The sequence below is a fragment of the Cuculus canorus genome, chromosome 19 (genome assembly GCF_017976375.1).
Source record: "Cuculus canorus isolate bCucCan1 chromosome 19, bCucCan1.pri, whole genome shotgun sequence".
In the NCBI taxonomy this organism is placed as follows: domain Eukaryota; kingdom Metazoa; phylum Chordata; class Aves; order Cuculiformes; family Cuculidae; genus Cuculus; species Cuculus canorus.
The window spans coordinates 12,234,680-12,249,631 of NC_071419.1; the positions used below are offsets into that span (position 1 = coordinate 12,234,680).

The window sequence follows — 14,952 nt, forward strand, 5'->3', positions numbered from 1 at the left end:
AATTGCCAGAGGAACCTTGGAGGCTGAGCTGTGACCAGCGCTGTGCTTTGCAGCCTGCGGAGTCCAAATGATGAAAAGCAGATATTAACAAATACTTTCAGACCTACGTGAAGAAACTTGGTAGAACCTACATCCTGGCTTTATATAGAAGCAGCATTAGAGAACAGTCAGTATGTGGGTTGGCAGAGGGGTGGGATGGGAGCTGTGTCCTATGTCCTCCGTGCTGTAGCTTACACAGACTTATCTTTCAGCGCAGGATTTGGGGCACAGGGGAAAGAGGAGAGGGTGGGTTTTAGCATTTGCTGTCAGACATGTTTTTTTTCAGAGACTGTTGAATGCTTCACATCCCACTCCTGTGGGCAACAGAAGCTGTGAACCACAAGAATCTTGCTTTAAATGATAATGATTTGAAATCCATCGACACTTCTAGTGACTGTCACTTTTGAAAGATGGCCTGTTCAGCACTATATCAGTTAGGTTCTACACAAACCTGAAGTTGAATCAAGTGATTTACTGCCTCTTTTCCCTTCATTTCCTCAGGCAGAGTCAGAAATGGCTCTGGATGCAGAGTTCCTGGACGTCTATAAGAACTGCAATGGCGTAGTAATGATGTTTGACATCACCAAACAGTGGTAAGATACCCTCAGCAGCATGCACCACGCAGCTCTCGCTTGCTTAGTGAAAACAAATGACTTCCAGACCTCTGGATTCCCAGATGGACTCTGGAGCTGAAAACTAACCTAATGGGTTGAAGCAAGCTTGTATCCCTTAAAATAATGCCTTTGTCTTCTGACATGCCTTTTAATAAACCCCTCTCCTGGGCTTGTTTCAAACAGGCAGCCTCCCTGTGGGCTGTGAGCTGCAGTTTCTGATAATGCTGCTGTCTAAGGCTCGGTAATTAGTAATTAGTGCTACCTCAGGTGCAGAGTATGCTGGGCGTGTTACCAACCCCTGCTCTTAGAGCACAAAGGGAATGCTAGTGAGGGATTCCCTGGAAGACTGCTGTTAGGAAGGATTAGTTTGAGGCCCTGGGCTGCAGTAATGTACAGACATAGTGAGCTGTTCATTTAGTGCATCTACTAAGAAGGGGGAGAAACGCGTGGAAGCCACAGTGGAAAGGGGAGGTGGTAAGAGTGCTTGTGTTTTACAGATTTGGATGGGTCAGTGCGCCTGTTGGTAGCTGAGGGCAGGGAATCAGTTCTTCTGCTGAGCCGCCCAGTTCTGTATTTCCTCTGTGGAGGAAATAGTGCTACAGGAGGTGGAAGGGGATATTGAACTTGTCAAGCTGGTTTTGACTAAATAATGACACAAACTTATTTCCAGCTAATGTATTTCTCTGAGAAGGCAAAGAAGCCACAGTCTGGGAAGGATTCTGGGGAAAAAAATTTTTACTTTGATTTCTTTACTGTGATTTGTGCGTGAAACTGGTCACAGAATCATGTTTTCGCTTATCTGCCTCTATCTCTTTCTCGTACGGTGAAGGACATTTAACTATATTCTGAGGGAGCTTCCTAAAGTGCCGACGCACGTTCCAGTGTGTGTGCTTGGTAACTACCGAGACATGGGCGAGCACCGGGTCATCCTGCCTGGCGACGTGCGGGACCTCATCGACAATCTCAACAGGTACGGTGGCCCCGTGGTCTCCGGGCAGGGAGCAGACTGGGCTGCTCCGTCTTCCACTGTAGGTAACCATGTTGCTGCCATGTTTCAGGTGTGCATTGCCTTCTCCCTTGGTCCCTCTGCCTGGCTTTTGGGCTTTTTTAGTTCTGAGTGTCTTGTATGGCAGCTTACACAATGTACTCCTTTTCCTTTGATCTAGGAGCCTGTTCTGGGCAGACTGTTTACTGTATTCCTGGAAGCAGGAGTGCCTGCCAGCATGGGCCTTTCAAGTACTTGTCCCAAGAAGCCATCTTCTTTCCAGATAGACCTTCTCTTGTGAAAGAATCCTCTCCCTGCAGCACGACTACTCCAAATAATTCTGCCACCAGAGAGCCAGCTGGTGCAGCTGCTTCCGTGCTCTTCCTCTGAGAGCATCCCCACAGCACTGACTGGGCGCAGCCAAGTCATGCGCCTCCTGTGCCAGCCAGACACGATTTCCCCTTGTGCAAAGATCTGAGACTTACTGTTATTTAGTATGAATTTGTTCAGTATTCAATGGGTCTTACCTTTTGGTGTGGTTTTATGGTTTCAAGGCATTTTTTCATTTTCCTTGTCTCTCGCTCATGTGTGCCTGCGTCTGACACACAGAAATGGGATCAGTTCTAAGGCTTGGTTGCATAACATAGTTGTTTCTGTGCCAGTTCATCTCTGTATGTGACTTAGCTGAGTTTAATGCCCACTGCTCAAGCTTGTGACTTAACGTTGATCTGTGGGTTTAAAACTAAACCCTCGCTGCGAAGTGAACAGCTTATAGAGCTGTGAAACCCCCAAGTTCTTAAAGCAATGGCTGAGTGTCCTGACGTGGTATTTCTTAGTCTGGCAGCCTGTGTGGCACTGCAACACCGTGGCAGCCACGTTCTGCCAACCTTCAAGAGGAACTAAGTGTGAATTCTGGCTGTAAACAACCTAGCGAGTCCCTGGCAGGATGACCTGCTAGCCCACATTGGGGATCGAGGGGTGGCTTGTGAGTGAGGCTTGTTCTTGGTGTGTAGTTCAGCCCTGCATGTGCTGTCCATGAGCTTTGATCAGTTTTCTTCTCTCTCATTGTGGCAGGCCTCCCGGCTCCTCGTATTTTCGCTATGCTGAGTCTTCCATGAAGAACAGCTTTGGCCTCAAGTACCTGCACAAGTTCTTCAACATCCCCTTCTTGCAGCTGCAGGTGAGAGATAATTTCATCTTCTGCTCACCATGCCGGGGGCACAGACAGATTTCATTGTCTCTGCCTCTTAGGCAGGAAATTGGTATTTGGGGTTTCTTTTGTTGTTAAAGGATTCAGAGTCGATTTTTGGTTCTATAAAAGTTGTTAACAAAATCCTGTCAGTACCTTGGTGCCTGCGAGTTAGAGATATCTCTGCTTGTGAGAGAGGACTCTTTTCTGCTTTGCTCACTATAGTGCTTACCTCTTGAGAAAGGCCCCAAGGAGGTGGATGACACAGGCAAGAAAATTGCATCCAGTGCTGTAGTTACCAAGTCAAAAATGTTCCATACGCACCTTTGCTAAGCTTTTGATTGAACAGAACTTAAATACAAACTCAGGTGAGAAGAGATTTGGTCATGAACTGAACAATTCAGAGACAAATGTTTGCCTTAACAGTAAATTATCTGCTTGGATTCCTGTGCACAGAAATCCAAGTCTCGTATTTCCTTCAGAATTGAGGTTTCTTGGGTGGACTGAGTGGAGGGGCAAAAAGTGAGTGGACACAGAAGGGTGGAATTCTCATCTGTGGTCCTTCAGAAGAGGATCTTCTGGGGTCAACATCATATGCTTTTTGGGGGTACATGTGATGTTGTGTCATTGGTTTATTTGGGATGGAAGAAATGAGCAGTTGATCTTGACTATCTTCCAGCAGTAGCTGAAAGGTCTGTGGATGCTGTTATAAACCTCACTGAAATGTCGGTTCAGAAGCAGTTCAGGTGTGTTAGTGGATGTTACAACATCCTCAGGCTGCAGAGCAGAAAGAAGCAGGATAAGAAAACTGAATGTATAAAATAAGTAGAACAATACATTTTTGAGGAAGAAGTTCTAAAAATCTGAGCTATAAACCAACCTCCTGCTCAGTGGAGAAGATTGAATTCTGCCAGGATGATGTTGGTTAAACATTTGGGTGTATAACCTCAGCTCGTATGGTAAAGCGGTGGCTCATGGAAATCACGCAGAATAATCTGTTCCCAGGTTACCTTTGTTGGTTTGGTAAATCTCTCCTGTTTTTCTCAAATAGGTGTTGATAAGAGACAAAAGCATCAGCGCAGCATTCCTGCCAGACCTGAAAGCTGCTCAAAGCAATGCTGTTAATAATCAGTGCATGAGGTGATTTTCCCAGCCAGAGCCTTAAGCAGGAAATACTGAAGCTTTTGGAGCAGTTGGTTTGCTTGGCAGCTTTAGGATGTGAATCTTCCAGGCCCTTTCACTTAAATGTGCTGTGTATAAGTAACACGATCTGTTTATTCAAGACTGAAAGCAATTAGGACACTTAGATAATTGGCCCCAAAGCCAGAAAACTTCTGGGACAAATCTTGCTCTTCAGGGAGACAGAAAACCAAAATCTGATGGAACTTTCAGCTGCGTGGGTATTCCAGTGCCGGTTGCTTAGGAGAGGCGAGGGCGATGGGGCAACCGGCCCACATTTGTTCTCCTGTTCAGTGGGCTCAGGCACTGGGTGCAGTCCAAAAATCAGCAGCTTTCCTGGGAACAGAACCCCAAATCCTGTGGTTTTCATGTCATTAAATAATTTAACCCTGCAGAAACAAACCCCAAAAAAACTTCTCATTGAAATTTAGTTGCCAGAATGTGCAAAGGGAGGTTTGGAAGAGAACATGTAAACCATGTGTGTAGATACTTTTGCTCTGTTTTTTGTACCTCAACACAGAAGGTGGCAGCCGAGGAGGTTAGTTTGTGCCTGTCGCTGAAGGAGAGACTGATCACACCGCAGCTGCCTGGCTCTATCTTTAAAACAGCAAGGCCAAAACTAATTCCTGCAGTTCTGGGCTCATCCAAGGATTGCAGACAGGTGCATTCCTGTGTTTTCTAATAGAAATCATAGCATAGGACCCAGTGTGGAGGTGGCTTCTTCCATTTCCCTCTGGTGGGCAGGAGATCCCTGGCCTTGCCATTCTGTGCTCACACAGGTGACACTTCAAATTTAGAGGCTTATGGTTGCTTCCACCCAAGCTTTGGGGCTTTATTTGATGTCAGACTTCAGCCGAGGTGCTACACGTAGCTTTTCCAGTGCCACAGGTTTACTGGAAGGGCTTTGTGCTGCTCTGCGGTAGCTGCTGCTGAGCATCTCTGGGCGTTTCGCTACTTCTGGAGACTCGGTGTGAGCATTGCCTTGAAGCATTCAGCGAGCCAGCACTGGCCCCGCTGAGCCTGAATAACAACCAGTGTGGTGTTAACATTTGTAGGAATCACAGCTAGCCTGAACGCCTGAAGGTTCTGCTGGGACATCAGCGGGACAGGCCAGTTGGAGGCTCCAGAAAGGAGTCATTTCCCTGGTGCTTTTCCACAGGGCAGGGTTAATGGAGAGGGATGCTGTCAGGTATTAAAGGCACAAGTGGTTTAACATCTCGGAGGTTTCCCTGTGCCTCAGCCCAGCCTCCCACAGCTCCCCTGGGGAGGAAGAGTTCAGCAGGGTTCCATGCTGGTCTTCAGCAGGGTTGGTGTTGGTGCCCTGGGGCTCAGGTTCAGCTCATGCTCATGCATTTTTCATAAGAGAGCGGAGGCTGAAATTCACACCCTCAGCACAGAGCCTGTTCACAGCCCTGGCTCTTCAATTATGCATCCGTTCTTTTTGAGGGAATGACTGTCAGCTCCAAGGACACCAGTCAGCTCTAGGTATTACTGGTGGTTCACATGATGTGCAGCTGCGATGGGGTCAGCCTGGCCCGCGGACACTGCGTTGGAAGGAGATGGGATTCTGCAGGCGGCTGAAACTGCCTGTTCCAGGAGCACTTGGAAGGGGCGGTCAGCCAAATGCTGGGCTGCAGCCCATGATTTATTCCCTTCTTTTGGAGCATTGCTAAAAATAAGTTGGTTCTTTAGCATTTTAATACCAGCGTGGTGCAATGGAATTTAGTTTTTAAGTATTGGAAGTCCATTACTGGTGATGAATTTTTACAAAATTCAGTGCAGCTCTCTCTTAATTAAACCTAAGTTCTTAATTGACTGTGATCTGTCACAGCCAATAGCTGTGGAATAGCTACAACTCTGGTTTATATTTCACTGTCAAAGTATGAGGAAAGGCAAAGCACTTGTTTAATAAGAGCCATTGTTGAAGTGCCTAAGGTGAGCACTGGGGAGCAGAGGCCCTTCTGTCTCTGTTTAGTCTGCTAATTTGTTTGGCATTTATTTAATCTTCAGAAACTGAGGACAAAGAAGTAGAAAAGTAGCTCCTTTTTGCCTCATATTTGCTTACGCTGTCTGAATAATGTAAAAGGATGAAATCTATTGATGGCTTTAAATGGGAAGGGGAAAGATTTAGATCAGATATTAGGAAGAAATTCTTCACGATGAGGGTGGGGAGGCACTGGCCCAGGTTGCCCAGGGAAGTGGTGGCTGCCCCGTCCCTGGAAGTGTTAAGGCCAGGTTGGATGGGGCTTGGAGCCCCTGATCCAGTGGGAGGTGTGGATCTGGATGGGTTTGAGGTCCCTTCCAACCCAAACCGTTCTGTGATTCTACCTACGAATCTATTCCTTTTAAAATCTTGAAATTATTGAATCTTAAATTCTAAACCCTAGAATTTGATTTCTAAATCTAGAATTACTTCTCGAGTCTTGATTAGTTGAAGTCAAGTTTCCATCTGCACAGAGCTTATGAATAATAAAATGAATAAAAATTACCTAGCAAAGGAAACATGGATCACTTCAGGTTCTCATAATACAAAATAACAAGTACTGCAGCCTTTCTCTCTGATTGAAGCTGTGGTCGCATTTGGCGTAAGTCACCCTGCTCCCCGAGTTGCTCGGCCGTGCCTGCCGCTCCCCGGGACAGAGCAGCTGGGGTCTGTGTGAGGCAGAGGAGTCGCTCGCTCTTTACATTTGTATTTTCACTTTCTCGATAGCGCCTGTCATATCTCTGATGTTGTATGGTCACCACTGTGTGCATGTAGAGACTGAGCACCACTGCTTTGTCCTGGTGTTTGTCTTCCCGTAGGGATGCTATTCCATAAATTATCTAATAGATTGCCTTTTGTGCTTCTCACTCCATGGGATCTGTCTGCTGGGAGCCGGTGTGTTGTCAGCCGTGGAACTGAAAGTTCACACAGTTATTGATGCTAAACTTCAGAAATAGCTCTCAGAGCAGGAAGCTTGGATGCCAGTTGAGGACAAGGCAGTTATAAAAGCAAAAACCTTTGCAGTTGGAGGAAAACTAGGGGAAAACCTGCCATTTGGATAACCTGTAGGCTGCCTGGGTGCCAGTGGCACCCACTGTGGCAGGCACTGTGCAGTGCTCTGAGGCACCGAACCTCTCTCAGCGCAAGCGGTCCGTGTGCCATCCGGCATGTAGGCAGTGGGAGAGTGGGGATTGACGCTTTCAGGCCCTGAGCATAATGAGTTTGGACTCCAGAATTCAGTGTATAAAGTGGCTGGTGTGCTCCTTCCTCAGTCTCCCCCTAGGAGGCAAGCGGTCTCTTGGGAGCACGGCGAAGAGGAGCGAGGCAAAGAGGTGCGGGGCACGTTATTACGAAGGGGCAGTTTGAGCGGCAGTGCGAGCGATCAGGGCGAGCAGGAAGGGCTCAGGGAGAGGCTGGTGGCTGGTGGCTGACCATGGTGGCTACCAGGCAGAAGATTAAAACTGCTCCGGGTGCTGCAGCGAGCAGGATGGATACTGCCACCCAGACAGAGCCTCAGTGGGTCCATGCAGCCACGCAGACCCTGGGTTGTAGGCAGTGCCCCCCTCCAACACCAGCCTGTGCCTCTGATACCGGCTATGCTTGTGGGAGCTGTGCACGAGTCGCAGAACTCCTTCACATGGTGGCAGAGCTGAGGGAGGAGGTGAATAGGTTAAGGACTATCAGGGAATGTGAGAGGGACATAGATCTTTGGAGCAGTGCCCTCGCACAAACCCAGCAGGCTGCTGGAGCCAATGCGGCGGAGCAGCTTGATCCTATAATCTGTGAGGCAGGGGGAACAAGAGATGGGGGATGGCAGCAGGTTCCTGTCCGGCGTAGGAAACCTGCTCCCCCCACCCAGACAATTAACCCCCAGATAGCCCTCAGAAATAAATATGAAATGCTGCAGGTAGAACCTATTCCCCAGGAAGAAGCAGTGGAAGAAGGAGATGGTCCCCACAGCCTGGAAACATTCCCTAGGCTCCAGCATCCTCGGAGGGCCCTAAAAACATCCTCTGTCAAGAAAAAGAGGAGAGTGATCGTCTTAGGGGATTCCCTTCTTAAAGGAATGGAGGGTCCCATCTGCAGACCGGACCCGCTCCACAGGGAGGTCTGCTGCTTGCCGGGGGCTTCAGTGAGGGATATCAATAGAAAACTCCCTTCCTTGGTGAAGGAAACGGATTACTATCCCCTCTTAGTATTTCAAATAGGCAATGATGACTTACAGCGCAGAAAGCTGAAAGCCATCAAAAGAGACTTCAGGGATTTAGGGAAGATGATTGAGGGCTCTGGAGCGCAAGTGGTGTTTAGCTCCATCCCAATACTAAGGAATATGGAGCAGGAAGTCAGGAACGTACAGATGATTAATGCCTGGCTCCGAGCCTGGTGTGAGGAGAGAGGCTTTGGCTTCTTTGATCATGGGGTGACCCACCCACCCCCAGGTTTTCTTACTAGGGATGGGTCATACTTGTCTCGAAGGGGAACTAAAGTTATCTCTAAAAATCTGGTTAGGCTCTTAAATAGAGCTTTAAACTAGATGTGAAGGGGGAAGGGGAGGAGACCAGGCTAGTTGGGAATGAGCCTGGAAGTGGGAAACCGGCGGCTGAGAAATGGTGTGCTGGAGAGGACCACCAGTACACCACAACAGGGCGAGTGAGGGCGAGTATAAGTGGGGACAGTAAGGATAAAACTGGGTCTGTGGAATTAGTTATTCCAATGACCAGTCAATCGAGAATAAACTCTCTTCCCTTTATGAGGGCTGAAGGTTCATCAGCCCAGCTGAAGTGCATTTACACCAATGCACGCAGCATGGGCAATAAGAAGGATGAGCTGGAAGCTGTTGTAGGGCCACGTGACTATGATGTCATTGCCATCACAGAAACGTGGTGGGATGACTCACATAACTGGACTACAGCTATGTTGGGATATAAACTCTTCAGGCGGGACAGGAAGGGTAGGAAAGGAGGCGGGGTAGCCCTCTATGTCAAAGAGTGCTTTGAAACTCTCGAACTGGATTACGGTGAGGACGGGATCGAGTGCCTATGGGTTAAAATCAGAGGAGCCCACAAGAAAGGGGACTTTGTGATAGGAGTCTGTTACAGACCACCCAGCCAAGAAGAAGCTGCTGATGAACTCTTCTATAAACAGCTGGGGACAGTCTCTAAATCTCTGCCTCTTGTCCTTGTGGGAGACTTTAACTTTCCGGATGTCTGCTGGGAGTACAATACAGCAGAAAGGAAACAGTCTAGGAGGTTCCTGGAGTGCATCGAAGACAACTTCCTTGCACAACTGGTTAGCGAACCAACAAGGGAGGGTGCCTTCCTAGACCTGCTGTTTGTGAATAGGGAAGGTCTTGTTGGGGATTTGACGGTTGGAGGACGCCTGGGATTAAGTGATCATGAGATGATAGGGTTTTCAGTTCTAGGTGGGATTAAGAAGGGGGTTAGCAAAGCAGTCACATTAAACTTCCAGAGGGCAGACTTTGGCCTGTTCAGAAGGTTGATTAGCAAAGTCCCGTGGGAAACAGTCCTTCAGGGCAAGGGAGCCCATGAGGGTTGGGCGCTCTTGAAAAATGAAATCCTATCAGCTCAAGAGCAGGCCATCCCTGTGTTCCGGAAAAGGAGCCGGCAGGGGGAAAAGCCAGCTTGGTGGAGCAGGGTGATCTCAAGATGCGTCAATAAGAAAAAGAAGCTCTATGTGCTCTGGAGGAAAGGACAGGCATCTTGGGTGGACTACAGGGACGAAGTGAGATCGTGCAGGGAAAAAATCAGGAGGGCCAAGGCCCAACTAGAATTAAAACTCGCTAAGTCTGTGAAAGACAACAAAAAGTCTTTCTACAAGTACATTAACAGGAAAAGGAGGACGAGGGAGAATATCCAGTCTCTAGTGGATGCAGAAGGAATAACAGTGACAGGGGATAAGGACAAGGCTGAAGTACTTAATGCCTTCTTCGCCTCAGTCTTTAATAGCAAAGAAAGTTGTTCCTTCTGTTTACAAATCCAAGAGTTAGAGGGACAGATTGAGGCTCCCGTGATCCAAGAGGAGGCGGTTAGAGACTTGCTTGCCCAGCTAGACGTCCACAAGTCTATGGGGCCGGATGGGATCCACCCAAGAGTATTGAAGGAACTGGCGGATGTCCTTTCCAAACCCCTATCCATCATCTTCCAGTGGTCCTGGCTGACTGGGGAAGTTCCACTAGACTGGAGGCTGGCTGATGTTGTGCCCATATACAAGAAGGGTTGCAGAGAGGATCCGGGGAACTACAGGCCTGTCAGTCTCACCTCAGTGCCAGGGAAAGTCATGGAACAGGTAATCTTGAGTGCTATCATGAAGCACACGCAAGAGAACCGGGTGATCAGGCCCAGTCAACATGGGTTTATAAAAGGCGGATCTTGCCAAACTAACCTGATCACCTTCTATGACAAAATCACTCAACTACTGGATGGGGGAAAGGCTGTGGATGTAGTCTTCTTGGACTTCAGTAAAGCCTTTGACACAGTTTCTCACAGCATTCTGCTTCAGAAACTGTCAGCCTCTGGCCTGGACAGGCGCACACTCTCCTGGGTTGAAAACTGGTTGGATGGCCGGGCCCAGAGAGTGGTGGTCAATGGAGTTAACTCCAGCTGGAGGCCAGTCACAAGTGGAGTTCCTCAGGGCTCAGTACTGGGTCCAGCTCTGTTCAATGTCTTTATCAATGACCTGGATGAAGGCATTGAGTGCACCCTCAGCAAGTTTGCAGATGACACTAAGCTGGGAGGAAGTGTCGACCTGCTGGAGGGTAGGGAGGCTCTGCAAAGGGATCTGAACAGGCTGGACTGCTGGGCCGAGACCAATGGGATGAGGTTTAACAAGACCAAATGCCGGGTCCTGCACTTGGGGCACAACAATCCTATGCAGCGCTACAGACTGGGGGAAGAATGGCTGGAGAGCTGCACAGAAGAGAAGGACCTGGGGGTGCTGGTTGACAGCCGACTGAACATGAGCCAGCAGTGTGCCCAGGTGGCCAAGAAGGCCAATGGCATCTTGGCTTGTATCAGAAATGGGGTCACCAGCAGGTCCAGGGAGGTTATTCTCCCTCTGTACTCGGCACTGGTGAGACCGCACCTTGAATACTGTGTTCAGTTCTGGGCCCCCCACCACAAGAAGGATGTTGAGGCTCTGGAGTGTGTCCAGAGAAGAGCAACAAAGCTGGTGAGGGGGCTGGAGAACAAGTCTTATGAGGAGCGGCTGAGAGAGCTGGGGTTGTTTAGCCTGGAGAAGAGGAGGCTGAGGGGAGACCTTATTACTCTCTACAACTACCTGAAAGGAGGTTGTGGAGAGGAGGGAGCTGGCCTCTTCTCCCAAGTGACAGGGGACAGGACTAGAGGGAATGGCCTGAAGCTCCGTCAGGGGAGGTTCAGGTTGGATATCAGAAAAAAATTCTTCACAGTAAGAGTCATTGGCTACTGGAACAGGCTGCCCAGGGAGGTGGTCGAGTCGCCTTCCCTGGAGGTGTTTAAGGAACGGGTGGATGAAGTACTTAGGGACATGGTTTAGGGAGTGTTAGGAACGGTTGGACTCGATGATCCAATGGGTCCTTTCCAACCTTGTGATTCTGTGATTCTGTGATTCTGTGATTCTGTGGGAGGTTGGTGCCGAAACCTGGCTGGTGTTGGAGCTGGAGCCTGGCCAGTGCTGGAGCCAGGCCATTGCTGGGGTCAGAGCCAATGCCTGGCCATTGCTGTGTCCAGCTGTGTGGCAGCGGCTGTGTCTGAGCAGAGGGGAAGGGGCTCTGGTACCGTGGAATGGGGCAGTGGTCACAGGCAGCTGTGATCTTGGCCACAGGATCCCAAAGTGTGTTTCTGTGGAAGCAGAGGCTGTGTTAGCCCTGCGGCTTGGGGCCGTTACCAAGCTGGGTCTGCTGGGCAGGCAGGGAGGAGGCCGGGGCTGGGTAAGCAGTTGGGGCTGACCATGCTGTGCAGTCTCACTGCGATACCTGTGGTTATCGATCTCTTCTCGCTTCTATCCAGGCTGTCAGGAGGAGCATCCATGACTATTTGCAATCAATTTTGAGCTTTTTAAGCTGGCACTTCCCCTCAACTGAGGTTTTTGCTTGGGTTCTCTTGGAAACGTGGGAAGAGGAGGACTGAATTACACTGCCCTGTGTTATATTGGTGACACCAGCTCACTGTATTGCACACTTGACGTGGAGTGGAGCATCTGTCCCCCATCTGTGGACAGCAACTGCAGGGAAAGGGGCAGTGACGCCTAAAATCCCACTGAGTTGAGGGGTTCTGCTCACTCCTCTGCCCTGGCAGTAAAAGGACAATGACTGTGAGGTTTTGCACCTGTGGGGTCCTGCTCTGGGGGGGACTTCAGGACAGGGTGGAAAGGAAAGATCAGAATTAATGGGTTGCACGACTGTTCCCCCCAGGAGCTGGTGCTGTTCTAATGCAGCTGGTGATGCTGTGTCTGAAAATGGCACAGGATTGACTTATGGCTGAGTACAGCTCACAGAACAAATCACTTTCTTACACACACTGTCTGGATTAACATAACTTTTGCTACTGCTTCGCCTTCCCCTGGTGCCTCTGTATTTAAACTGAACACCCTGAGACGGACCGAAGCTCCTGTTTAATTCATTGCTGTGTGTTGGGTGGTGACACGAGATCTCACTGCTCCCTGTGAGCACGCAGAGATATGCTACAATGACCCTTCCTACTCAGACCCGGCTTGTTTTCCTTTCCTCAGAGAGAGACGTTGCTGCGGCAGCTGGAGACGAATCAGCTGGATATTGATGCAACTTTGGAGGAGCTGTCGGTGCAGCAAGAGACAGAAGATCAAAACTACGAACTGTATGTCACTGAGCTGTCTTTCCTAACTGTTCTGTCGCAGTGCAGGTGTCTCATGAACGTTGGGAAGCCCCAACTGTGGCACGTGGCCAGGCTGAAGGGTCCGGGAGTGACACTGAGGGTTTCTTTGGGTCTTGTAAAATGTCATTGTTAAGTGGCATTCCCTGAAATGCAGCCTGCACTGGAGATCCCTGTGAAAGGGCCTGGTTCCTACAGACACGTCATCTACGAGAGGGTGGAGAAGGAGGAGCTGCGTAGCACACCCAGAGGCAGCACATGCTGAAAGGATTGTAGATAAATATTTTACAGCCTCTGATGCTGAAAGGGGCTATTTTCCATCTCTCTCCAGCTCTGCACACAGGTTGGTTCCTCTTGTCCTGGTTATTGCGTTCCTGTGTGATGTCTTATGATAGGCAGAAAGTAATAACAGCAACATTGTTGTCTTTTGTTCTTCTTGGATACTTCTGGTGCGTTCTGATTTGAAGCAGTGGCTGGTTCCTGCTGCCCTGTATTTGTTCAGTGCCCGGTCTGTTTGCTGCTTGAAATGAGCCTTTGCCAGATTTAGACCTGCACAGCCGGTACATCTGTAGCAGTGAGCAGGAATCTCTTCAGATTTGTGTGCTCTGACAAATGTATTCCATGAATTCCCATTGCAGGGGCTTTATCGCAGTGATGTGTAAGCCAGAAAAGTCACCCCCAGAATGGATTGGAAAAAGGTTCTTCACAGGCAGCTTTATTTGGAAGTGAGAATCAATGATGATGAAATATTCATGCCATTTTGACAAGCATTTTTCAGACCAAGTTTCAAGTACCATACCCTGAGTCTGTGGGTTTTCCTTTGTGAGAGGATCAAAATACCCCCTACATACACAAAGCAACACTGTTTCCGAAGTGTTCGCTGCATCCCTTCCCTTAGGGACTGGTTGGTCTCCTCCTGCCTTCTGCAATTCTTTTGATGTTCCTACCCGGAGGACCAGGCTGTGTGGGCCGTGCTGTTGGGTTGTTTTCCAGTGTTTCTGTTTATCCTGCATCAGGGATGGGAAGATGCTTTGAAACATCAAGAGCTGGCAGAGCTGTTCCGAACTTACATCAGGAGGTCTCAGGAGATCTCTTGTGGCATCAGGTTGCGCCAGGGTGGGCTCAGATAGGACATTGGCAAAAGTTCTTCACTAAAGGGTTTTCAGGTACTGGCAAAGTCTGCCCAGGAAGGTGGTGGAGTCCCCATCCCTGGAGAGATTTAAAAGACGGGCAGATGAGGTGCTCAGGGATCTGGTTTAGTAGTGGACAAGAACGGTTTGGCTTGATGATCTCAAAGGTCTTTTCTAACCTAGTGATTCTATGATCTTGCTACTTATTCACCTCTCACACTGCAGTGCTAGTGTTTTCTGGACCCTGATGTGGGCCAATTTACTTCCCAAATCCGAGAGGAAACTCTTCTGTCATATCTGCTTTTGGCTCTCCTGGGCTGGGCTGGCTCTGAGGAGTGTCTGCTCAGGCCCAGAATGGAAAGGACGCAGGAACAGTGTGGTGCTGGCAGAGGTGGGTGGCAAGGCCTCCCAGTCCCAGCAACGGGTATTGACTGGATTATCCCATCTGGTGTAACCACATCCAAGTAGTGCATTTTCCATTGAGGTGCTTCCCCTGCTAGAGCGTGCCCTTCCTGGGCGCTCCTGCAGAAACACGTGGCTACTGAAGAGAATCATTTGCAGTGTGGGAGCATCTAGAGGCCAAGGGTCAGACTGGCGACGTTGCTTTAGGCAACAAGTCAAAAGGCACCTTCTGGCCTTGTGCAAGCTCAGAGGAGCTCTTGGTGTGGTCAGTGGTGGCTTGCATCACCTCCGTAGAAATCCCTGAGTCATCTGCAGAAACTCCAAAGCCAGATAAGAGATTTGACCCACGTGTCAGTGCCCTGTTGTTCTCCAAAGCAGTTGGTGAGCGCAGGAGGAGCAGGAGTTGGAGTGTGCACATCTGAAGATGCCCAGCCAAGTAGGGTGGCTGCCGTTCTCCTGCACCTCAGAGCTGTGGCCAAGGCTGGTCAGGGCTGGGTGTGCTCGCGCTGCAGGTGGCAACTGCACCATTAGGCCACAGAATTCGCTGAATGCAGCATACAAAATACCTTGACCATGAAATCTGAT

At 49.3% G+C, this 14,952-nt stretch overlaps 1 protein-coding gene across 6 annotated transcripts in view; it reads left to right on the forward strand.

The window, feature by feature from the left end:
* RABL6 (RAB, member RAS oncogene family like 6) overlaps positions 1-14,952 on the forward strand; it is a 64,585-nt gene that overhangs the window by 21,929 nt on the left and 27,704 nt on the right. For all 6 annotated transcript variants that reach the window (XM_054084494.1, XM_054084496.1, XM_054084497.1 and 3 more), the window contains 4 exons: positions 541-632; positions 1,483-1,623; positions 2,713-2,818; positions 12,717-12,820. In XM_054084494.1, the coding sequence (XP_053940469.1) occupies positions 541-632; positions 1,483-1,623; positions 2,713-2,818; positions 12,717-12,820 (443 nt within the window). The remainder of the gene's footprint in view (positions 1-540; positions 633-1,482; positions 1,624-2,712; positions 2,819-12,716; positions 12,821-14,952) is intronic.